This window comes from Urocitellus parryii, chromosome 10 (assembly GCF_045843805.1).
Source record: "Urocitellus parryii isolate mUroPar1 chromosome 10, mUroPar1.hap1, whole genome shotgun sequence".
Taxonomy (NCBI): Eukaryota; Metazoa; Chordata; class Mammalia; order Rodentia; family Sciuridae; genus Urocitellus; species Urocitellus parryii.
In genome coordinates, this window is record NC_135540.1 from 83,876,075 (window position 1) to 83,903,320 (window position 27,246).

General features: G+C 33.2%; 1 protein-coding gene across 3 annotated transcripts in view; it reads left to right on the forward strand.

Moving 5' to 3' along the window:
* The window catches only part of Cnot6l (CCR4-NOT transcription complex subunit 6 like), a 101,414-nt gene that overhangs the window by 47,134 nt on the left and 27,034 nt on the right, over nt 1-27,246 (forward strand). For all 3 annotated transcript variants that reach the window (XM_026403136.2, XM_026403135.2, XM_026403137.2), the window contains 2 exons: nt 16,025-16,114; nt 25,256-25,324. In XM_026403136.2, the coding sequence (XP_026258921.1) occupies nt 16,025-16,114; nt 25,256-25,324 (159 nt within the window). The remainder of the gene's footprint in view (nt 1-16,024; nt 16,115-25,255; nt 25,325-27,246) is intronic.

Genomic DNA, 27,246 nt, shown 5'->3' on the forward strand with positions numbered 1-27,246 from the left:
TTATTTTACAAGGTGGTACCATCTTAATATTGCTGTATCTGGTGAATTGACCTTGATACTAGTAGTGAGTGTTTTTCTTTCTTGTTAGGGTTTTATCTTACAGTCTGTTTTGTCTAATATCATAGCTATTTCAGTTCTCTTCAGCTTAATGTTTGTTTCGTACTTTAAGCCTTTTATGTACTTATGGTTAGGTTTGTCTCTTAGGAGTAATATATAGCTGGACTTTGTTTTTAATCCAGTCTGCCCTATGGTTTTTAATATGTGTTCAGACCACTTGCTTTATACCTAGATGAATTATTGATATTTTTGTTATTGCTATCCTATCTTTTGATTCCATTCTTGAGATTTTTCTCTTTTCTTGCCTGTGTTTTATTCCATTTGCTGTACAAAAAAAATATCTGAGGCCAAGTAACTTAAAAAGTAAAGAGGTTTATTTGGCTTATGGTTCTGGTAGCTGGAGAGTTGAAACAGCAAGGTACTGCTATCCTGGCAAGGGCCAGGATGAACATGGTGGAGAATTGGCAAGGGGAATTGGCCATGTGCAGAAGGGACCAAGCATGTTAGGTGGCCTTGTTTTATAACTTGGTCCTGTGTGAGCTGCATTAATCTCTTCTAGGGGTGGTTTTCTTAGGACCTAATTACCTTCTTCTAGGTTCTACCTTTTATAGGTTTTACCACCTCAACACTGCCACATTGGGGACCAATATGTAGCACATGGACCTTTGGGGAACAAACCATATTCAAACAAAAGCTCTTAGCTTTTTAATTAGGCAGTTTAATCCATTACATTTGATGTAACTGTTGATGAAGTATGATTTATGTTTGCCCTTTTGCTTTCGATTTTCTATGTCTTTGTTTATTTTTCAGTTAATGTCTTTTATGTTAAATGTGTATTTTTTATTGTACCATTTAATTATTTTTTTCATTTCTTTTGCTGTGTGGTTTTGAGTTATTCTCTGAGTGGTTATTGTGGGATTCTAATTAACACTCAATTTATTGCGATCTAATTTGGCTTAATATCAACTTAATTTTAATCATATTAACAAACATCATCTTTATACATTGTATGCCCATCAACTGAGATTTATGGTTATTGATTTACCTAATTGTATTTCATACCTGGTATGAGAAAAAGTTTAAAAATACATTTGTACTTACTTTTATATTTACCTATGTAGTTACTTTTACTGGTAGTTTTTATTTTTTTATGTGGATTTGAGTAATTATCCAGTGTCCTTTCATTTTAGCCTGAATGGGAGTTTCTTTAGTGTTTCTTGTAGGATTGGTCTGCTAGTGATAGACTCATTCAATTTTTGTTTATCTAGCAGTGTTTTAATTTCTCCTCTTTTTTTTTTTAAGGGGAGAGAGAGAGAGAGAGAGAGAGAGAGAGAGAGAGAGAGAGAGAGAGATATATTTCTCCTCATTTTTAAAGGTGTATTTTCTATATAAAGTCTTAGTTGACAGTTTTTTCCTTTCAGTATTTTGAATATGTCATTCCATGGTGTCTGGTGAGAAGTCAGTTATTTTAAAAATGTTTTTTTAAAAAAAATTTTAATTAACATATAATTCTACATATTGTGAGTACATTGTGATATTTTAGTCCATGTATATAATATATAATGGTCAGATCAGGGTAATTGGTCTGTCACCTCAAACATTTATTATTTCTGTATGTTAAAAACATTAAAACTTCTCTTACCTGATTCTTCTGAAATACATAATTGTTGTAAAGTATAGCCACCCTTCTGTGTTGGAAAACATTAGGAGTTGTTCTTCCTTTTCCGCTGTATTCTGGTACTTATCAACCATCCTCTTCTGTCTCCATCTTTCCCCCTATACTTCCTATCCTTTTGAGATCAATTTTTTGGTTTCCATGAATGAATGAGGTCATGTGATACCAGTCTTTCTGAGAGACTTATTTCACTTAATATAATATCTTCTAGTTCTATCCATTTTGCTGCAAATGACAGAATTTCATTCATTTTTATGGCAGAATAACATCTGTTTACATTCATCTGTAGATGGAAATGTAGGTTGATTTTATATATTGGCTGTTGTGAATAGTGCTGCAATAAACATGGAAATGCAGATGACTCTTAGCATACTAATACCATTTCCTTTAGAAATACACCCAGAGTAGGTTGCTGATCACATGGGTAGTTATTTTTGTAGTTTTTGTTTTTTTAGAAACTTCCATATTGTTTTCCATAATGTTGTACTAATTTACATTTCCACCCACATTATATGAGTTCCCCCTTTTTCTACATCCTTGTCAGCATTTGTCTTTTTGATAATGGCCATTCTTTTTTTCCCCCTTTTTATTGGTGCATTATAATTATATATAACAGTAGGATTTGTTATAATATATTCACACATGCACACAATAATACAGTAAAATTTGATGAATTTCATTCCTCAGTACCTCCTCTTTTCCTCCCCTTCCTCCACCCAACCCCTTCTTCTATTCTACTGGTCTGCCTTCTATTTTTTTTCAATTAGTTACATATGACAATAGAATGCATTTTGACACATTCACAAATGGAGCACAACTTCTCCCTCCTCTGGCTGTACACAGTGCAGAGTCATACCACTAGTGTAATCATATATAGGGTAATAATGTCTGTCTCATTTTACTGTCCTTCCCATCTCCACAGTCCCACCCCTCCCTTAACTCCCCTCAGCACAGTCCAAAGTTCTTTCATCCACCCCCACCAGCTCCCCAACACTATAGATCAGCATCTGCTTATTTCACTTAGCATGACATTCTCTAGTTCTATCCTTTTACCTGCAAATGCCATAATTTCATTTTTCTTTGTGGCCAAGTAATATACTATTGTGTATATGTCCTACATTTTCTTTATCAGTTCATCTCTTTTTTTTTAAAGATAGATAGATAGATAGAGAGAGAGAGAGAGAGAGAGAGAGAGAGAATTTTTTAATATTTAATTTTCAGTTTTTGGTGGACACAACATCTTTATTTTTATGTGGTGCTGAGGATCAAACCCAGTGTCCCGCGCATGCCAGGTGAGTGCATTACCGCTTGAGCCACATACCCAGCCTCATTGGGAGTTTTTACCATGAAAGTATGTTGAATTTTATTAAATGCTTTTTCTGCTTCCAATGAGATAAAAATATGGTTTCTTACATTCTGTTGATGTGATATACCATGTTTGTTGATTTGCATATATTGAGCCATCCTTACATTCCTGGGATAAAACCCACTTGAATATGGTGAAAATCTTTTTAATGTGTTGTTGAATTCAGTTTGCCAGTCATTGTTGAGAATTTTTGTGTCTTTTCTTTACAGAAATATTGGTCTGTAGCCTATGTTTTTTGTTGTGTCTTTGTCTGGTTTTGGTATCAGGGTAATGCTTGTCTTATAAAATGAATTTGGAAGGATTTTCTCCCTTTAAACTTTTTAGAATAGTTTGAGAGGAATTGGTATTGGTTCTTAAGTTTAGTAGAATTTAGCAATAAAGTCCTCCAGATCTGGCTTTTCGTTGTTGACTTTATTTTACTACTACTTCAAGTTCACTGCTCACTGTTAATCTGTTATTGGTAGGTTGTGTGTATGTAGGAAATTATTAATTTCTTCCAGGTTTTTCAATTTTTTTTGCCATAAATTTGTTTGTAATAGGCCCTAATTATCTTTCATATTTTTGTGGTACCAGTTACAGTAGTATCACCTTAAGTTTTGTTTTTAGTTATTTAGAGCTTTTCTTTTCTTAATCTTATCTAAATTTATTGGTTTTTATTTTAAAAACATTTGGTTTTGTTGATCTTTTGTATTGTTTTCTGTCTTCATTTATTTCTGCTCTGATCTTTATTATTTTTTTCTGTGTAGCTCTTTTGGGGTTTGGTTTCTTTCCTAGTTTATTTAGTTGCATCAAAAGAATATTTAAAGTTTTTCTAATTTTTTGAAATAGGTTCTTACTGCTACATACTTCCTTTTTAGTACTGCTTTTGCTGTATTGCTAAGTTTTGGTATGTTTTGTTTTCATTTTCATTTGTTTGAAAAAAAGATTTAGTTTTCTTAATTTCTTAAAAGGTTGTTCAGAGGGTGATGTTTAATTTCTATGAATTTGTGCAATTTCTGTAGTCCCTCTCCATTGTGGTCAGAGAAAACACATAATTTTGATTTTTTGAATTTGTTGAGACTTGTTTTGTGACCTAACATATGATCTATGCTAGAGAATGTTTCATGTACTAAGGAGTATATATTTTGCAGCTATTGGATAAAGTGTTTTGTAAATGTCTATTATGTCCATTGGCCAGTGGTATAGATTAAATTTGATGTTTCTTTGTTGATTTTTTTTTTCTGGATGATCTGTCCATTAATGAATATGTGGTATTGAAGTTCACTACTATTATTATTTTTGGAGTTTGTCTCTTCCTTTGGTTCTAATATTTCCTTATAAAGGAATATATAATATTTGCAGGGTCCAGTGCTGGGTGTGTATACATTTATAATTGTTACCCACTTGCTGAATTGATTCTTTAATCTTTATATTTTCTGTCATCTTTTACAGTTTTTGATGTAAAAGTGGGTTTTATATGAGTACAGTTACTCCTGCTTACTTTTGGTTTACATTTGCAATGAACTATCTTTTTAAAAATTGCTTTACTTTCAGTCAATGCATGTCTTTACTGGTGAGTTTCTTTTAGACATCTCAGCTGTGTTAACCTGAAAATCTATACATGATTCATTACCTCTCCTGCCATGTTTAAAATTCTTTGTCCTTGACTTCTTGCAGTCTTACTAGAATTTGTTGAGGTATGCATCTCTTTTATCTCAAACTTACTTAGAGTTTGTTAAGCTTCATGAATATATATACAAATGATTTTCATCAAATCACAGAATCTTTGTCCATTATTTCTTTAATTTTTTCCTATTCTTTTCTGTCCTTCCTTTTGAGACTCCTATTATGCATATGTTGGTATCATTGGTGGTAGACAGTAATCATTGAGGCTCTATCCATCTTTTTTCATTTTTTTCTCTCTGTTCTTCAGACTATATAAGCTCAACTGAAGTATTTTCAAGGTCAGTAGTCCCTTCTTCTTTCCTACTTAAGACTGCTTTTGAGGTCTTCCAGAGATATTGTTGTTTATTATAGTTTTTTACTTCACAATTTCTATTTAGTTCCATTTTATACTTTCTTTTTTTGATATTCTCCCTTTGGTGAGGTGTCATTTGCATACTTTAATTCTTTAGGCAACTTTTTTGGGGGCGGTGGTGAGGGGTCATTGAACCCAGGAGTGTCTTTCTACTGAGCTACGTATCCAGACTTTTTTTTTTTTTGAGACAGACTCTCACTAAGTTGCTTAGGCAGGCTTTGAACTTGTGGTTCTCTTGCCTAAGCCTCCCAAGTTACTGGGATTATGGACATGCACGACCACTACTGGCAATGATTTTTTAATTTTTATAAAGCTCTTTGAGCATACCATGCTTCTCTACTTATAGTGGGGTTACATTCTGATAAATTTGTTTTAATTTGAAAGTGCATTTGACATCTACCCTTTTGCACATTTGAGTTTAGCAGTACAGTACGTGTAGAGTATCAGTTGTTCACATTTATGGTCTTATTTTCTTTTTGGAACTTGCACTATCTAGTAACACAAAAAAGTATCATTCAACATATTGTTAGCTTGGTAGAAGATGAACATTTGACATATGGTTTTACTGAATATACATTACTTTTAAACCATCAAAGAATTGAAAAATTATAAGTCAAATCATCTGAAGTCAGGGACTATTTCTGTTTTCCATAGCTGATTTAAAGTCTTCGTGGTAAGTCCAGCATCTGTCCTCAGGGTCAGTTTTTATTGATTGCCATCCACCCCCATGTCCTATTTATATGGCACATAACTTGCCTATTTTTTAGTGTTTTATAATTTTGTTGAGAATTGGACATTTTAAGTAAACATGACAATTCTGAATCTCACCCCCAGTAGTTGCTTGTTGTTACTTGTAGTTTTTGTTCATCGCTTTAGTGACTTTTGAATTAATTCTATATTCTTTGTCATGTGTGGTCATTAAAATCTCTACTATGTTTAGTGGTTAGCTAGTGTTGAGACAAAGATTTCCTTAAATGTCTGAAAATTAAATTAAAAATTAAATCTCCCACTCTTCCGAAGTGGGTCTATGTTTGGGGCACAACATCAGTATTAAGCCAGGAAGGTTACAACTTTCCCTTTAGCATCCATTTGCTGATTGATATGTCCTTAAGATCAAAACAGGCCCTTTTAACCAGCAGACTACCCTGGGAGATCAAGCACAGCTGCCCATATCCATCCACACATGCCTCTGTGGGGCCCGGGTGCACAGCTGGCCTGGTCCACCCCTTTGCTGTCAGGGCGGACACTCCCAGAGCCTAGCCTCTGGTGCAGGATTACCCCTTCTGATCAGTGGACTACTGCAGGAGCTGAGATCCAGCCCAGACTGCCCACACCAGCCCACACAGGATCCAGGCTCTCAGTAAGCCTGGTACACCCCTCCCCAAGAGGGGCAGACACTACCAGAGCCTAGCCTTTGGTGCCCCAGATCCACCCACTCCAACTTAAGCAGGACCCAGATCCAGGATGAAGTAGCATTCATTGAGGGACACCAACAAGGTCTGGAATCCCAACATCAAGGTGAAGTACAGACACCAGGTACTACAAGAATATAGGGAAGAAGTTAATATCTTAGATCCATGCTGCAGTCCGGCTGCAGCAAAATAACCGGGGGCGGGGGGTGGTGACGAGCAACTTGTGTACATTGATACAGCAGGAGTGGGAGCCATTTATTGTAGGACAGGAGGGGTATATATACATAATTACACACAGCTTATCTTAATTAACATAAAATAGATACAGCAGTCAACCAATAAGGAATCTCCATACTTAATGGCTCACTGGCATTAGTTTACAAACCACTCCCTCTGGCAAAATGCCAGGCGCCATCTTGACTTGTTTACAGACCCTAACAGATCCACACTATAAGAAAGGAAGACACATAGACAGCATGAAAAAACAAGGGAAGAAAGTGTCCCAAACAAACCAGGGCACTATAATAACAGAAGGCATGGACAGTGAAGTTGATGAAATATCAGAGGAGGAGTTCAGAAGGTTCATAATTAAAATGATCTGTGAATTAAAGAATGACCTAAATGATCAAATACAAGCAAAAACTGATCACTCCAACAATGAGAAAGGAGAGCAAATACAGATAGCAAAAGATTACTTCACGAGAGAGAGACTGAAAAAAACCAGTCAGAAATTCTTGAAATGAAGGATACAATAAATCAAATAAAAAACTCAATAGAAACATAATCAACAGACTAGATCACTTGGAAGAAAGAACTTCAGATAATTAATACAAAGTATACAATCTGGAAAATAAAGTTGATCACAGATCACACAGTGAAGAAAGTTAAAAACCATGAACAGAACATCCAATAATTATGGGACAGCATCAAAAGACCAAATCTAAGTTATTGGGATAGAGGATGGCACAGTTTCAAAACAAAGGAATGCACAATCTCTTCAATGAGATAATATCAGAAAATTTCCCAAGCATGAAGAATGAATTGGAAAATCAAATACAGGAGGCTTACAGGACACCAAATGTACAAAATTACAACAGATCTGCACCAAAGCACATTATAATGAAAATGCCTAGCATACAGAATAAGGATAGAATCTTAAAAGCTGCAAGAGGGAAGAATCAGATCACATATAGGGGGAGACCATTTTGTATTTCAGCAGCCTTTTTCAATCCAGATCCTCAAAGCCAGGAGATCGTGGAACAACACATACCAAGCTCTGAAAGAAAATGGATGCCAACCAAGAATCTTACATACAGCAAAAGTAAGCTTTAAATTTGATGATGAAATAAAAACCTTCCATGATAACAAAAGAATTTACAGTGAGAAAGTCTGCACTAGAACATCCTCAGCAAAATATTCCAAGAAGAGGAAATGAAAAAAAAATGATGAAAATCAGCAGAGGGAGGAATTACACTAAAGGGAAATCTAATCAGAGGAGAAACCAAGTCACGTTAAATACCAAAAAATAAACAAGAATGGCTGAGAATACAAATTATGTCTCAGTAATAACCCTGAATGTTAATGGCCTAAACTCACCAATCAAAAGACATAGAATAGCAGATTGGATCAAAAAAAAAAAAAAAAAAAAAGAAGAAGAAGAAGAAGAAGAAGAAGAAGAAGAAGAAGAAGAAAAAGACCCAATAATATGCTGCCTCCAAGAGACTCATTTCACAGAAAAAGACATTCACAGGTTGAAGGTGAAGGGTTGGGAAAAATCATCACTCACATGGACTGCGGAAGCAAGCAGGGGTTTCCATCCTCATATCAAATAAAGTAGACTTCAAATTAAAGTCAATCAAAAAGGATAAAGAAGGACACTACATATTGCTCAGGGGAACCATACACCAACAAGACTTAACAATTATAAGTATATATGCCATAAACGATGGAACAGCTATGTTCATCAAACAAACTCTTCTCAAGTTCAAGAGTCAAATAGACCACAACACAATAATGTTGGGTGACTTTAACACATCTCTTTCATCACTAGATAGATCTTCCAAACAAAAGCTGAGCAAGGAAACTATAGAACTCAATAATATGATCAATTACTTAGACTTAATTGACATATATAGAATATTCCATCTTTTAATGAGAGAATATACTTTCTTCTCAGCAGTACATGGATCTTTCTCTAAAATAGACCATATACTATGCCACAAAGCAACTCTTAGCAAATATAAAAAAGGAGAGATACTACTACCCTGCATTCTATCAGATCATAATGGAATGATATTAGAAATCATTGATAAAATAAGAAATAAAATCCACTCCAACATTCTGGAGACTAAATAATATGCTACTGAATGGACAGTGGGTTACAGAAGACATCAAGGAGGAGATTAAAAAATTTTTGGAGGTGAAGGAGAACACAGATATTGAAATCTCTGGGACACCATGAAAACCGTTCTAAGAGGAAAGTTCATTGTAAGGAGTTCATTCCTTAAAAGAAGAAAAAGTCAACAAATAAATGACTTAACATTATATCTCAAAGCCCTAGAAAAAGAAGAACAGATCAACTCCAAAAGCAGCACAAGACAGGAAATAATTAAAATCAGAGCTGAAATCAATGAAATTGAAACAAAAGACACAATTGAAAAAAATGATAGAACAAAAAGTTGTTTCTTTGAAAAATAAAATTGACAGACCCTTAGCTATGCTAACGAACAGAAGGAGAGAGAGAACTCAAATTACCAGCATATGTAGTGAAAAAGGTAATATTACGATAGACACTAGAGAAATACAGAAGATAATTAGAAATTATTTTTGAAAACTTATTCTCCAATAAAATAGAAGATATCAAAGACATCGACAGATTTCTAGAGTCATATAATTTGCCCAAATTGAATCAGGATGATATACACAATTTAAACAGATCAATTTCAAGTGACGAAATAGCAGATGCCATCAAAATCTACCAACCAAGAAAAGCCCAGGACCGGACAGATAAACAGCTGAGTTCTAGAAGACCTTTAAAGAAGAACTAATACCAATACTCTGCAATTTATTTCAGGAAATAGAAAAAGAGGCAGCACTTCCAAACTCATTCTATGAGGCCAATATCACTCTGACTCCAAAACCAGGCAAAGACACACATTAAAAAAAAAAAAAAAAACCAACTTCAGACCAATATCTCTAATGAACATAGATGCAAAAATTCTCAATAAAATTCTGGCAAATCAAATACAAAAACATATCAAAAAGATCATTCACCAAGGTCAAGTGGGATTCATTCCAGGGATGCAAGCTTGGTTCAACATATGGAAATCAATAAATGTAATTTATCACATCAGTAGATTTAAAGTAAGAGTCATATGATCATCTAAATAGAAGCAGGAAAAGCATTTGAAAAAATACAGCACCCCTTTATGTTCAAAACACTAGAAAAACTAGGGATAACAGGAGCATATCTCAACATCATAAAGGTTTTCTATGCTAAGCCCCAGGCCAACATCATTCTGAATGGAGAAAAATTGACGGCATTCCCTCTAAAAACTGGAACAAGACAGGGATGCCCTCTTTCACCACTTCTATTTAAGATAGTCTTGAAACACTGGCCAGAGCAAATAGATGAAAGAAATTAAAGGGATACACATAGGAAAAGAAGAACTCAAATTGGCACTATTTGCTGATGATATGATTCTATACATGGAAGACCCTAAAAGTTCCACCAGAAAACTTCTAGAACTAATAAATGAATTCAGCAAAGTAGCAGGATATAAAATCAACACCCATAAATCAAAGGCATTTCTGTATATTAGTGACAAGTCCTCAGAAACGGAAATGAGGAAAACTACCCCATTTTCAATAGCTTAAAAAAAGATGGAATCAACTTAGCAAAAGAGGTGAAAGATTTATATAATGGAAATCACAGAATCCTAAAGAAAGAAGTCAAAGAAGACCTAAGAAGATGGAATGATCTAACTTGCTCTTGGATAGGCAGAATTAATATTATCAAAATGACCGTACTTCCAAAAGCTCCATACAGATTTAATGCAATTCCGATAAAAATTCCAATGACATTCCTCATAGAAATAGAAAAGGCAATCAGGAAATTCATCCTGCAATTCTTAGCAGAAAGAGTGAACCAGGTAGCATCACAATAACAGACCTTAAACTATACTACAGAGCAATAGTAACAAAAACAGCATGGTATTGGCATCAAAACAGACTGATAGACCAATGGCACAGAATAGAGGACACAAAGACTAACCCACAAAACTACAATTATCTTATATTTGACAAAGGTACCAAGAACATTCATTGGAGAAAAGATAGCATCTTCAACTGGTGCTGGGAAAACTTGAAATCCATATGTAACAATATGAAATTAAACTCCTGTCTCTCACCATTCACAAAACTCAACTCAAAATGAATCTAGGACTTAGGAATACAACCAGAGATCCTGTGTCTAATAGAAGAGAAAGTAGGCCCTAATCTCCATTATGTGGGATTAGGCCCCAGCTTCCTTCATAAGACTCCTGTGGCGCAAGAATTAAAATCAAGAATCAATAAATGGGATGGACTCAAACTAAAAAGTGTCTTCTCATCAAAAGAAACAATCTGTGAGGTGAATAGAGAACCTGCATATTGGGAGCAGATCTTTACCCCTCACACATCAGATAGAGCACTAATCTCTAGGGTATATAAAGAATTCAAAAACCCTAGCACCCCACAAAAACCAAATAACCCAATCAATAAATGGGCCAAAGACCCGACGAGAGACTTCTCAGAAGATGATATACAATCAGTCAACAAATACATGAAAAAATGTTCATCATTAGCAATTAGAGAAATGTAAATCAAAACCACTCAGAATGGCAACTATTATATATACAAATAACAAAAAGTGTTGGTGAAGATGTGGGGAAAAAGGTATACTCATCTATTGCTGGTGGAACTGCAAATTGGTGCAGCCAATATGGAAAAGTAGTATGGAGATTTCTTGGAAAACTGGGAATGGAACCACCATTTGACCTAGCTATCCCTCTCCTTGGTCTATACCCAAAGGACTTAAAAATGGCATACTACAGGGAGACACCACATTTTTATAGCAGCACAATTCACAATAGCTAAACTGTGGAACCTATCTAGATGCCCTTCAATAGATGAATGGATAAAAAAAAAATGTGGCATATATATGCAATGGAATGCTCCTCATCAATAAGAGAGAATAAAATCATGGAATTTGCAGGTAAATGGATGGAGTTAGAGAAGATAATGCTAAGTAAAGTTAGCCAATCCCAAAAAAACCCAAATGCCGAATGTTTTCTTTGATATAAGGAGGCTGTTTCATAGTGAAATAGGGAGATGGGAGGCATGGGAAGAATAGATGAACTCTAGATAGGGGACAGGGGTAGGGGGGGAAGCGGGGGCATGGGGTTATTAATGAGGGTGGAATGTAGTGATCATTATTATCCAAAGTACAGGTATGAAGGCATGTATTGGTGTGAATGTACTGTGTATACAGAGATATGAAAAATTGTGCTCTATATGTTTAATAAGAATTGTAATGCATTCTGCTGTCATATATAAATAAAAATAAGGTAAAAAAATCAAAACAGACACAAAGACCAATGGTATAGAATAGGACACAAGACAAACCCATATAAATAACAGTTATCTCATACTAAACAAAGTTGTCATAAACATAACATTGTGGAAAATATAGCCTCTTCAACAAATGGTGCTGGGAAAACTGGAAATCTGTATTTAACAAAATGAGATTATTCTTCTGTATCTCACCATGCAGAAAACTCAAAAAGTGGATCAAAGACTTAGGCATTAGAATAGAGACCCTGTTTGGCTGGGGATGTGGCTCAAGCGGTAGCGCACTCGCCTGGCATATGCGGGGCGCTGGGTTTGATCCTCAGCACCACATAAAAATAAAGATGTTGTGTCCACCGAATACTAAAAATAAATAAATATATAAATAAATATTAAAAAATTCTCTCTCTTTCTCTCTCTTAAAAAAAAAAAAAAAAGAATAGAGACCCTGCGCCTAATAGAAGAAAAAGTAGGCCCAAATCTTCATTTTATCAACTTGTTTAGGATCAGAATTCTTTGTCAAGACTCCTAAATTGTAAGAAGTAAATGCAAGAATCAATAAATGGGGTTGTATCAAACTAAAAAGCTTCTTCACAAGAAAGAAAACAATAACACAAAGATATAGCTTACAGAATGGGAGAAAATCTCTGTTATCTGCACCTCAGATAGAACATTAATCTCTAGGATAGTGGAAGATCATTTGATTCGACAAGGGAATGAAGGGAAAGAAGGGTGGATAGGAACAGGAAAGACAGTAGATGTATCAGACATAATTTTCCTATGTTCATATATGAATACACGACCAGTGTAACTTCACATCTTATAATAACCACAAGAATGGGAAATTATACTCCATATATTTATGTCAAAAAATACTCTACTGTCGTGTGTATAAAAAGAATAAATAAAAAAAACCTGGGGGCTGGGATTGTGGCTCAGTGGTAGAGCACTTGTCTAGCACGCGTGAGGCCCTGGGTTCGATCCTCAGCACCTCATAAAAATAAAAAAAAAAAAAAGGTATTGTGTCCAACTACTTCTAAAAAATAAATATTAAAAAAAAATACGGAGGTGAGAGATTGGGTATTTTTGGTCTTTTCTGGGCATGTGCGTTGTCCTTTGCATGTTCATGGTCTTAAATTTCCTGGAGTACGTAAGAACTTTTCAAAGCCATTATGGACATCTCTTTCCCAAGCTTTTCATATTAAGCTTTTTCGTTAGTCTGTTATTTGTCCCAGTTGTTACCATCACTTATACTTTCCTGTAATTTTTTTTTTTTCCAAACACTTGCTCAGTTCTAGTCCTCTTCTCCAGGGAGAAGTCTCTCAACATTGGATAAGAATCAGATAATTACTATACAGGTCTGATAATGACTATTTGAAAATGAGGCTTTGAAAGAGTTCCAGCTTTGATTTGTTTTTGTTGCTCTAGTGGCTTCAAAGTTGCTCTGTCAGTGTGGAATCAGAATAAATAAGAACTATATAAATCATTATTCTTAATCAGATTCTAACATTTTTTTTTCTTTAGTGAATAAATACTTCCTGGGGTTATTTTAGTAATGCATTGCTTTTTCTTTTTCCCTCAGAGTTGGCAAGAGTTTATTAGAAAGTGAGATAAGAATGTGTAGTAGGCACTGTAATAGGATGCCTCTGGACAGACTGTGTATGTTGTAGATTTTCGGGGTTTGGGTTTCCTAAAAACTGAGGTTCTTGGCTTTCTTTGTTATTGTCACATTCTGTTATACCTCTTTAAGTGGTTTGTTACTCCTTTGTTTAGTGCTCAGAAAATTTTCTTTCTGAGGGTTGTAAAGATCTCGTCACAAGGGGTGGGTATTACATGATCTTGGAATAATAATTCCCTTAACAGGCTATAATTATCTGTGGCTGGGGGAGGTTTGACATATCAGTTCCCATTTTCAGAAGCTTGTCTGCTTTGGTAAGTAACATTCCCTGTGCTTCCTGGTTCTGTGACCCATGGATTCTTTTTTGATATATGTTCACTGTCCTGTATAAGTAATTGCCCTTCGTAGTCCTTTCCCCGCTCACATGTTCATAGCCGCCTGTTTGCCTAATATTACCCCCTCAAGGACTTGGGCCCCTAACTTATTTTAGGGTAATTGGGCATCAACCTATTCTGGCTGCCCCTGCTTAGAGACATCAATAATGTGTGCAAAGCTGATCACTGTCCTTGCATTCTGTCAAGTAGGGTATGGATGTTTAAAGGTATTGAGCATCAAAGTCCATGGTAAATGTCAGGAAGAAGAGATCCTGATATAAGTTTTCATAGTTGCAGTTGCTGAGCATTTGGACTAGATATACATGTGGTAGGGATCATGCTTACACATGTATTAGAACTCCCACCAATTTGAGCCTTCAGTGAGGTCCCATGAGGTTCTATTGATATAGATGGAGATGAAAGTATAAGAGGAAGGTTAAGAGGCATTTTTTTTTTTTTTTAAATATAATGGGCTCTGACTTTCAGAAATCCTGTTGTAACCGACTTTCAGTCTTTGCCAAGGTGTTGCCCTGGCCAGGAGCCTTCCAGTTTGTCAGTTGGTAAGACCTGCCTTCCAAAAAGACTAAAAAACCATTTCTAGCCTCTCATCCTGAAGGACTGGATTTCAGTTGTGGCCTTTTGGTCCTACTGGAGGGTTGTTCTGGCCAGAGACTTTCAGTTGCCTCAAGAAATCCCTCCAGTCACCAAGAATCCAAGGTGTAGAATGAGAGTTCAAAAAAGGCTTAACAGGGCAGAAACAAAAAAATATTAAATAGTAAATACATAAACCAGCAACAGTTGTTTGTTATTATGAAATTTTATGTACTGTACATGATTGCATATGCTATACTTTTATATAGCAGCACAGTAGGTTTGTTTACATCAGCATCACCACAAACACCTGAATAATGTGGTGTACTGTGATTATGAAGGCATTGATGTCAGTACGTGATAGGAATTTTGCAATTCTACTATACCCTTATGAAACCATCATCACATACACATTTGTTGTTGATGAAGTATCATGCTTAATGATCATAGGATGATTTTGATAGTTTTTACTTTTTTTTTTGTTTGATTTTATAGAGTGGCAGATTTTTGGAGGTCCTGTTCTAACTTTGGTTGATTTTTTTTAAAAATCTGTTTCTTCTTGAGTGAGCTTTGTTCTGTCTTTCAAGAAATTTGTCTTTCTGTTCTATGATGTTGAATTTATGAGCATACAATTCTTCTCACTTTTGAAATATTTTTCTTTTCTCTATAATGTAATATAAATACTCTAAGATGAAGTCTTTTTTATGATAACATTTATTCTGTCTCATGTGGGGCTGTTTGTCTTTCAGTTTGAAATCTGTCATCAAAAATAAATATAGAACCTATAGGGTTACTTAAGAATTGAAGATGAGCCTTGCGCGGTGGCACACGCCTCTAATCCCAGGGGCTACAGAGACTGAGGCAGGAGAATTGGGGGTTCAAAGCCAGCTTCAGCAATGGTGAGGTGCTTAGGAACTCAGTGAGATCCTGCTCTAAATAAAATACAAAAATAGGGCTGGGGATGTGGCTTAGTGGTCAAGTGCCCCTGACTTCAATGCCTGGTAACACGCCCCCCCTTCCCAAAAAAGGAATTAACCAAGATGAAGTGATGTGTTTATGTATGTGTCCATACATATGTTTTTGACAAGCCCAAATTTTAGGTTCATAATATAAACAGTGAAATCTGAAAAGAAAGAATTCTTTTGAAGTTTCATTATCTTAAAAGAATATTTTTAAAATTTCTTTAAATGTCTGACATTAAATACAGTAGAATTCAATTTAGAAAGTGTTTTGTTTCATAATGTACATTTTTTGTCTTGTATTGCAATTCTGAGTCTTACAAGTTTTATTTTTATTTTCTGCTTTAGGCAATCCTTTATCACAGGATATTCTCAACTTATACCAGGACCCAGATGGAACGCGAAAGCTACTGAACTTCATGCTTGACAATCTTGCAGGTAACTATTAATGACAAAAAGAGTTTACTCTCCAGATAATATCATGGTAGAACATTATTCTTTTCATAAATGGAGTGCTTTCTGTTTATTAAGCAATGTTCTAGGAAATCTAGTTACATAATATTAATTTTTCTAAGAACCTAGGTCGAAGGAACTTTTCTAATTCACATTTTACAGTTACATATTCACTGAATCAGATACTAATCATCTGCATATAGCTGATTAATGCCTGAGCTATCAACCGAAGATTGTGCTTTGCTTTTTGTAACAATAATATATAATTTTTAGTTGTTTTAATTTGGTACACATTACCTGGAACCCATACATGTTACACATTTTTTAAAAAAATATTTTTTAGTTTTAGGTGGACAAAATATCTTTATTTTTATGTGGTGAATTGAGCCCAGTGCCTCATGTGTGCTAGGCGAGTGCACTACCATTTGATCCACATCCCCAGCCCCCACATTTTTTTTAATGAATAAAATGATAGTTCGATTTAAGATTTTAACTTTGTGTGTGAATGCATACCCATGCATGTACTCTGTTTTAAATTTTCTGTTTTTAGTAAATTATGTGAGGTTTTCAACACTTTATTATAAAGTTAGCTTTATGTTAGAATGATTTTGCTCAGCTGTAGTCTAAGTGTTCTGAGCATGTTTAATATAGGGTAGGCTAAGTGATAATGTTTGGTAAGTTAATTGTATTAAATGCATTTTTGACTTAACATAATAAACTAATTGGGATTTAACCCCATTGTAAATCAAGGAGCTTTTGTAGTTTGATTTACTGTACATTTGTGGAAATTTTGCAGGCAGCCTTTTTTTTTTTTTTTCTTTTGTACTGGGAATTGAACCTGGGAATACTTTACCACTATGTTCCATCCTCAGCCCTTTTTTATTTTTTGTTTTGGAACGGACTCTCACTAACTTGTTGAGGGTTTTGCTAAATTGCTAAGGTTGGTCTCCAACTTGTGATCCTCCTGTCTCAGTTTTCTGAGTTGCTGGAATTTCAGCCATCACCACTGTGCCTGACATAAGCAGGTTTTTAAATTAAGAACATTAGAGTCACGGGACTAAAATGGTTGTATTCCATATACAATGTTTTCTTATATTAGACAGCTATTAAGTGTTTTATTTAAATTTTTTTCCCCTTTGCCTAAGTTTTCAAAGTGTAGGTAAAAGTTGGAGATACTACTGAATTCAGATAGTTTCCTTGGAATAATATCTTTTTAAAATATAGAATTCTGAAACAGCTTCAGAAATCATAAAATTTATATTATAGTAGCCCTTATTACAATATTTTGGCTTTACTCTTTTTTAATTCTATCAAAAAAGACACCTTCCCTCCAATATACAAAAAGTAGGGTTTATAATAGGGGAAAACCAGTTAGCATCATTTAAAATATTTTGGTTAAAAAGACTTAAAGTTGGTTGATGTGCATTAGAGTTAAGTAAGCATGTGCATTAGAGATTTTTTCATTAAGTACTAGAAATATGTGAAAATTAAGCTGTACACATCATGTGTGCTATTTCCAACTTACTTTACAGTTAAATATCTTTCTTGTCTATATAGATGTAGCCAGTTAATTCAGTTATTGATGTGTGTATGTAATTTTTAAGGTATTCTTCATCTGTTTTAGATAAAAGCTGCTTGATGTTATATATTTTGTAAATACCTTTTCCTATGCTTAATTTATCTTTTGTTGAACAGAACTACTTTAACATACTCCAACTTACTGAATTTTCTGATATAGTAATGTTTCTGTTTCCTCTTTAAGAATTTTTACCTACCACCTTGATCATGTTATGTAGACACTCATATTTTTTATTTGCTATACTTAAGAAATGTAACCTTCCTGAAATTGATGTTTGTATAAGGTAGAAATTCATGATTTTTTTCCGTATGTGTATTATATTAACCCTGAATCATTTATTGATGAGACTGTCTTTTCATTATTGTGTTTTTTTTTTTTTTGTATGTGTATATGTGCTATCTTTCAGGTGTCAGTGTATGTGTGTGTGTGTTTTGGGATTTTTTTGTTTTCTTCCATCGGTCAGTCTTTCTTTCAGAGCTTTATAATTATACATTGTAGTTGAGTTTATCCCGACAAACTCATACGTGCATGGATTTTGATTTTAGTTTGTGTTCCATTAGTCTTTATGGCAGTGTAACAGTGTCTTTGATTATGATAGCTTTTATAAAAAATCTTGAGATCTAGTAGGGTAAGTCTTTGCTCTTTATCTGATTGTGATGAATCTTGACTAGCTTTGGCCATGTGATTTTTTTTACTTTATATTTTAATGAAAATTTTTGGAAGTAGGCTTTTCATCTGTCCCTTCTCAAAAGGTATAAGGATATTATTTGGGATTATATTGAATCTATGGATTGCTTTGGAATAATTGATATATTTATGTCAGTGGATCTTATTTCATTTTTCATGGCTTCTATAATTTTGGTATTGAGTTGTACATTTCTGTATTGCCATTTTATATAAATTCTAAGTATAGACTGTTTTATTATAGTATTTTGAACACAAGACAGGTAACAATTTATGGAATATCCTTGAATTTTGTATATTTATGATACCATGCTAAACATTTGCTAAATGCCTTTGCTAAAATGTTTTCAACCACTTTGCTAAACTGTTCTTTTAATCCTGATACTTTTTTTCATTTTAATTTGTACCATTGTAACATCTGCAAATAATGATGGTTTTATTATTTTCTTTCTCATATACATATATTTTTTCTTTCTTTTCCTTCCTTTATCTTTTTCTCTTTTTCTCTCTGTTTCTTTTGAGGTACTGGGGTTTGAATCCAAGACCTGTTCATGTTGGGCAAGTGCTGTACTACAGAATTACATCCACAATCCTTATTTATTTATTTTCTTGCCTATTGCACTTTCTAAGACCATCAGTAAAACTGCTAATTAAAAGTGGTGATAGTGAATATCCTTGTCAAATTTCACAATTTATTAACTTCTAGTAGTTTTACAGTTAAATGTGATATTCATAGTAGTTTTTATATAGATAAGCTTTACCAGATTAAGGCAGTTTTTCTAACCTTAATTTGCCAGCAGAGATTCTTTTGTTTGTTCATTTGGTTTTTTTGAGATGAGGCCTTGTCATGTTGCCCAGGCTGGCCTTGAATTTACCATCTTTCTGTCTAATGGAATTGCTGGGAAGATAGGCAAGTACCAATGTAACCAGCCAAGGGAGTTTTCTCTTGAGAGGATTAGATATTTTTTAGCCTTTATTCTCTTAGTATAATAATTATATTGATTATTTTTGTATGTTATACTACCTTTGTATCCCTGGAATAAATCCATATAGGTTGTGCTATATTATAATTCTTTTTATATATTATCCCCAGATTTTCAGTTTGTTACTATTCTGTTTAGAATTATTTATGTCTGTGTATGAGTCTGAATGACCATTAATTTTCTTTCTTCATTGTTTTTGTCAGGTTTTTTATACTGGCTTTATAAACTTTGTGGGGAATTCATATTATTTTAAAGAGTTTGAGATTGGTATTTTTTCTGTCCTAGATATTCAGCAAAGCATATCTGGGCCTGAGGTTCCTTTGTAGGAAGTTTGAAATCGTTGATTTATTTTAATAACTGTGGACTTGTTTGGGTTTCTGTTTTTTTTTTCAGTTTGTAAAAGTTATGTTTTCTGTAAATTTGCACATTTTATCTAAATCTTTAAATTTATTGGCATAGAGTGGTTCAAAATATCGTTTTACAGTGTTTTAAGGTCCAAAAGATATATGATATCTTTTCCAATGAGATGCTAGTTTGTGTTGCCTTTAAATCCAACTTCTGACCGTATTGGTTCTCTTTATTGTGTTTGTTTTACAGTGTCATTACTTTCTTCCTTTTGCTTTCTTCGGGATTCATTTGCTGTTCTTTTTCTTATTTAACATAAAATCTAAGTCATAACTTTTGTACTCTGCCTTGCAACATATCTACTTCTAAATCTCTCTCTGAACATGGCTTTTGAAGCTGCATCCCACAAGTTTTAATATGCATTATTTTCATCCAGTTCAGTGTATTTTCTAATATCCCTCAATCATATCTGCTTTGACCTATGAGTCATTTAGAAACTTATTTCTGAGTTTTCAAGGGAGTTTTAGTTTTCTTTGTTCTTTTGTGGTCAGAGAACTTACTCCAAGTGATTTACAGTTAAAAGAATGTATAATTTATTACCCAGCACATTCTTAATTTTTCTAAATGTTAAATGTCAAGCCAGGCATTGTGGTACATGTACTCTGTTTTAAATTGGGAGCTGAGGCTGGAAGATTGCAAGTTTGAAGTCAGCCTCAGGAAGTTCATGAAAACCTATCTCAAAATAGAAATCGCTGGGGATGTATGTAACTTAGTGGTAAAGCACCCCTGGTTTAATCCCCAGCATCCCTCACCCCCACGCAAAAAAAAGATAAATATTAAATTTATACTTGAAAAGCATACTTTTTTGTGGTTATTACAAAATTTTATATATACTGGTTTAAATTCATTAATTGTATGGTTTGAACATGTTTTACATATATTTAATGATTTCTTTGGTCTTATTCATTACTGGCATATATAGTTGTCATTTTTTTTAATCAACTAAGATTTGCTCTTTTAATGTTATGTTAAAATCTTCCTTTTTCATTGTAGAGATCATTCATTTAATTTTTAAATTCTTTTTATATATACATTACAGTGTATTTTGACATATTTATAAAAACATGGAGTATATTTTATTCTAATTGGGATCACAGTCTTGTGGTTGTACATGATAGTGAGAATGACTGTATTTATTATGCACATATGAAAGTTGTCAGATTTATTCCACTGTTTGCTATTCCTATTCTTTTAACTTTTAAATGACATGTAATAAGGGTTTTTAAAATGTATTTCATATTCATAGTTATTTAAATCTTTTGTCATTGTGCTGTACTATTCTTTGAAATTTATTTTGACATAACTACATGAAAAACTTTCTACATGTGTTCTCTTTGCTTCAGATTGGCATTGTATATTTTTGTTTATTTGACTTTTACGTATCTTAACCTTTTTTTCATCTTTGCTTTGGATTTTTTTTTTTTTTTTACTATTTTTCTAGTTTGAGGTAGAAATTTCTATTGGTTTGAAATCATCCCTCTTTTTTAATGTAAGCATGTAGCACTGTGAATTACCCTATCAAAAACTACTTTATCTGTACCCCACAAAATTTTGGTATGCTTTATATATAGTTTCATTTTCATTCAATTTCCTTTGAGACTGCCTCTTTGATTGATGAATTATTTAGAAATGTGTTATTTAAATCACACGTGTTTTAAAAAATATTCCTGTTGTCTTTCAGTTGATTATTGTTTTGATTCCAGCATGCAACTAGTTGAAAAATTTCTCTGATATGTTGAAATTTGTGTTGTGATCCAGGATACTGTCCATCTTGGTGAATATTCCACAGGCTCTGGATAAATATAAATATTCTGCAGTGGTTGAGTGGAATTGTCTATAAATAAAAGTTAGATTATCTTGGTGATGGTGGTCAATTCTCATTTTTAATTTTACTATCTAGTAGTCCTTTCAAATGGTGATTTGGGGATGTTAAGGTTGCCCATTATAGGGGTTGGGATTGTGACTCAGTGGTAGAGCATTTACCTAGCATGTGTGAGGCACTGTGATTTTGAGCCTCAGCACCATAAATAAACAAACAAATAAACAAATAAATAACAAATGTATATATGTCTATCTACAACTAAAAAAAAGTGGATTTTTTTTTCTTTGTCAGTTTTTGTTTTAGGTATTTTGAAGCTCTGTTGATTAGTACATACATATTTAGGATTGCTATATCTTAGTGGATTGGTTATTTTCTCAATATGTAATGAATTACTTTTTGTGTTTCTTGCATTTGCTTTGAAACATGTAGCCATTTCTGGTTTTTAACAATTAATGTTATTATAGCATATAATTTTTCATTCTTTTATTTCCAACTTTTCTTTGTTGTATTTGAGAGATTTTTTTTGTAATCAGCATATAGTTGTCATGTTTTTTAATCAACTAAGATTTGCTCTTTTAATTTTCATTTTTAGTAAATGCTAGATACTTGCACTGAGCACCAGAATAGTTATTGTTATAATTTTTTGATTTAAGAAGCTGATAGGGAAAGTCTGTAGTATTTATCCCTAATTTTACCCATTCCTTTTTTTTTCTTTTTGATGTTTTGTTTCTTCTGTTGTATTTTTCTTCCTGTTTAGAGAGCTTCCTTTAGTTATTATTTATGAGTAGTTCTGTAAGTGCATCCCTCTCTTAATTTTCTTTTGTCTGTTAAAATCTTTATTTCCCTTGACTTTTAAATGATAGTTTTGCTGGTTACAGAATTTGCAGTTGACAGTTATTTTCTTTGGTTTACAGAAGTTTAGTCTGTTTTGGTATGGATTTCTTTGAGGTTATTCACCTTTTTGGATTTGTAGGTTTGTTTCTAACACAATTCTGGAAACTTTTATCCTTTATCTCTTAGAATACTTTCTTCATCCCCACATCCTTTTTCTTCAGAACTCTGATGATATGAATGTAGATCTTTGGTTATACAAAGTTTCAAAGTCCTTCAGGTTCTGTTAAAAGTCTTTTTTCTTTTTGTTCTGATTGAGTTCCATTAATTTATTTGCAGTCACTGGTTTTATCTTTTGTTACCTCTGTAACTATGCTCTTCTAATATCTTTAAAATTTTGGTTATTTTTCAGTTTGATAAATTCTATTTTAACCCCCCCCCCCCAATAACTTCTTTGCCTGGGTTTTTCTATTTTTTCATTTTTTAAGGGAATTTGTTTTTACTTATAAAAATTGTTGAGAGGCCCTTGATTCTTTCTGAATCTTCCGTTTTAACAGACAAATTTGCTATTGAGGTTTTGCATGTAATTCTCTTGTCCTTTTTCAGGCTCAGTTGATGTCATCACTACAGACAGACCTTGGCTCACTGCTGCCAGCCACTGTGAGGTGTGGGTGGGATGAAGAGGTAGTCAGGTTTTGCTGGGGATGTTGCCTTTGGCAGACTGGATGGTCACCAGTTTATTTATTTATTTTATGTGATATTAGCTCACACTTCTCTCTATTCCTTTCTTTTGTCATATCATTAACCATGCAGTTTTACCTTTAAACAATTAACTTTATCTGACACCAATACCTGATTCTTCTTGTAAAATATGTTAAAATTCCTGTTAAAGCTAAAATTTCCTTTGGTTTCTACCTTTAATTCCAGTTCCTCTGTGTAGGTTATCACATTTAAAAGTTGGATCTGTTTCCTTGTACTTTTTGGGCAGCCATTTACATGCAAAAATTATATCAGGAGAAATTTTGTACTGTAACTTTATTTAGAGTATGGTTTTATATTTTCTAATAAACTATCATATTCAATCCTTATACATTTTGCTACTTTTTTTCTTAGTAGGATTCCTTGGATGTCTTTACACTTTAACATATAAGTGTCTCAGTTTTTCTTCTAACTGGTAAAGTCTTTCTTAAAAATGGATATTAGTTAGCTGTTTACCTTTGCTTTTGTTATTATAAAACAGTAGGGTAATTCGTATTTTTTTGAATGCTGCTTTAAGCAGATAGGACTGAATCCAGGAAATAAAATTTCTAGTTCATAGGAACATGAATGCTTTAAGTTTTATAAGATGATACCAATTTGTTCCGTAGATAATTGTTCTAGTTTATATTCTTACCAGCTAAATATTCAAGTAGCTATTACATTATCACAAACCCTGGATATTATTAAATTTGAAATTTTTTTGTCAATTGGGTAGACATATACTGCCTTATCTTTTAAATTTTCCTGTTACTAGTGAGATTGAATGTTGGCTCTTTCAGTGTTGTTGATGAACTACTTAGACTGATATATAGTTTTAGTTAAGATTTGGAAAGCACCAAAATGTTGACATTAATTACTTGTTTTGAGAAGCTTGATTTCTAGATTTTTACCCACAACAGCTTAGGTAGATTTTGCTATTAAGGATCTCAAGAGCTAGAATGTTCTTTGTTTACTCTTATTCTATTTGTAGAATGCTTTTTTGAGACAAGTTGCTGTGATTCTGGAATGGTACTTCCAGTAGGCATGATTATTTTCTAGGATTGAAAATATTGAACTAGCTGGATGATTTGTTATGATAACTTTTCTTTCTTTCTGCCAAGATGTGGAATATGTGAAATAATGTTCATTCTACTCTAAAAAGTGTGGTTGCTAAAGCAGAGTAGTATTCTTTAAATAAATATTTGGAGCACCAGAATGATTAGTAAAGTGACACTCTTAAAGGTCTGGGATACTTTTGTCAGAATTTCCAGAGCTGAATGAAAATGGAGTGATTTTGTTTTAAAGGAGTACATTTCTCAGCTACTAATACCTTGGACAAATCTGCAGACTTGAATGATTTGTTATGTAATTGCAAAGATTTTCAAAAAGAAGAAGAAAAGGAGGTCGTTAAATCTTAGTTATTTTCTTTCACATTGTAATTGGCTAGTTTTAGTTCATGGTATTGATAACCATGTCTGAGCAATTTAATGTTTAACTACTGCCTTCCTTTTTTTTTTTTTTTTTTTTTTTTTGACCATTGCAGTTCTAACCTTTTGCTTTGCACTGACATTATAAAAGAGATAAAGTAAGACCAGGAAGTTAAAAAAAAAAAAAAAAAAACTAGAAAATTCAAGTTTTATTATACATTCAAGTGCGCTCCCCCCCCACCTTCCCCTGTTTTAAAGATGTTTGAACATTTTAATTTGTCAGCCTGTTACAATTTTATATGGCTTTGATTTTTCTGGCAGGAAACAAGGCTGACTCAACACAATTTACATATGTAATTAAGACAGTAAGATTTTACTTAAGGTTTTAAATAGGTACCTTTCATAAGTGCAAGTGAAAATACCATTAATGAGTTTCCTAATGTCCTTTTCTGATGTTTTATGTTCTCTTCATAGCTCTTCTTAAATTTTTTTTGGTTTCTAAATCCTCATGAAATTTCAGCATTGGATTTTTAAGTCAGTTTGTGGACCATTACAGCTGAATAGAAACCAGGTTGATTTTTCCTTATAAATTAAGTAACACTGATTTTAGAAACACATGAAATTAACTTTTGCTTACAATTTTTTTTTTTCCCCTAGTTCATCCAGAGCAGCTTCCTCCGAGGCCATGGATTACATTAAAAGAACGAGACCAAATTCTGCCATCAGGTAGTTTCTCATTCTTATTTGACTCTTTTCAGAGATACTTGAATACCATTTAGGCTTCACAGTCTCTAGTTAACAGGCCTCATTTTACCTTCCATGGTTAGATGAATTTAAGAATATTTAAAATCCATATTAAGATAGGCTTATGCACAAGTTATTTTGTATCTTTCACAGAGTTGCAACTCCTGGAAGATAGATCTATATCTTAATGATAAATTAACTTAATGGAACTGGTAATAAAATATACTGGTCTAGGGTTGTAGAAATAGTACAGGGTAAGTATTTGTGCAATTTAAGGGTATAATTTAGCATGTCTAGAATTGTAATAATATAGAAAATATAAACCTTTGTTTCTCTGTAGGGACCAGTAGCAGTTTATAGAACTTCATTTATAGAATTTCATTTATAAAATGCTTATATGACAGATGAGACATTTTTTGGGGTTGGGAGTTCTACTTGAAATAAAATTATAAATTATGGTTTCTTCCAATGACTTGTTTCATCACAAGTAATAATTCTCATATTAATTTCAACTTAAAATTAAATGAAGATTTCCACTGTTTCGATAGAAGAATAAACCAGTCATTGAATACTGCTACTGCTACTTTAATAATTTTTAAAGGGTAAATCACAGTTAGAATGTATTATTGACATGTTGAACAATATAAAAGCCCTTCTGCTTATGAATTTTTGGCTTTTTTTTTAAAGATTCAGAACAAAACATTTGATTTAGTATTTATTTTATTTAGTATTGGGAAATGTGGGAAGTGTAACCTTCATGTTTCTATTTGCATTTTAATAACTCTGAGAAATATAATATACAGTATAGTTTTGTGTATGCCTAGGGTAATACTTCTAAAATCACCACACACTAGAACCATAGTTTCAACCTGTCAGAAAGGGCACTGTGTCATTGTTATCATGAATAACAGTTACTCCTTATCATGACGCACATTGGTGGTATAAGTAAAAAGAACACCAAGGCTTTCTACAAAGCCTTTTATTTTATACTTGGTCTTCCCTAGTGTGTAATTAATCATAAGCTTTCTAATACTAAAAACACCATTTTCTAGTTCTTCAGAGTAATTTCCCTTTGAATATGAGTGGACGTAATTTTGAAGAAATGCTTTCCTAATATCACATAGCTATATTTCTTTCAAGAAAAAGAATAGCAGAAATAAGTTTTCATAGTTGCTGAATTCTCAAAGTAATGTATTCTTGGGATTTTCTCTTTTGAAAAATTAGTATGGATTTTTTTTTGTGTGTGTGTGTGTGGGGGGGGGGGTTCAGGTTCATGGTGTTTCCCTGAGACTCTTAAGTGCTTACAAAAGATACTAACAATTCTAGCCTTTTTAAAATTACTGATGCATAAGGGGATGTCTATAATAAGTGATGACAAATAATAGTGATTTATTATGATAAACTAAGCTAACATTGTAGAAAGGTACCAAATAGTAATTAAGTGTGAACGAGCAGTGATAAGGGCACCTTAAATAATTTTTAGTTGTGTTTAAAAATTACAGGCATACTACTAATATAAAGAATTTTGGATATTTTATAGGAATTAAAATTTATGACTTTTTCTATAAAAAACCTCATTTCACAAAAGTCTTAGAAACAAAATGAGTGAATAAAAGTCTATCTTGCTTCTTCTTATTTCCAAAAGACATTTCAAACCCAGAGAAGCAGAGTAAGGTAAACTCAGGGTGCTCACTTTACAATATATAGTGATTTGGAAATGGTTCTAGACCATTTCAAAGATAGATGATAAGAGAATACAAATAAGTCAAATTGAAATTTAGCCCTCAGTATACAAAATGACTATTAGATACCTGGGGGATCGTTTATCTGAATTTTTCTTCATACCTTTTCTATCCTCTGAAATGGAACCAGCCTCAATTAAGTATTACTTTATCTTGGATTCT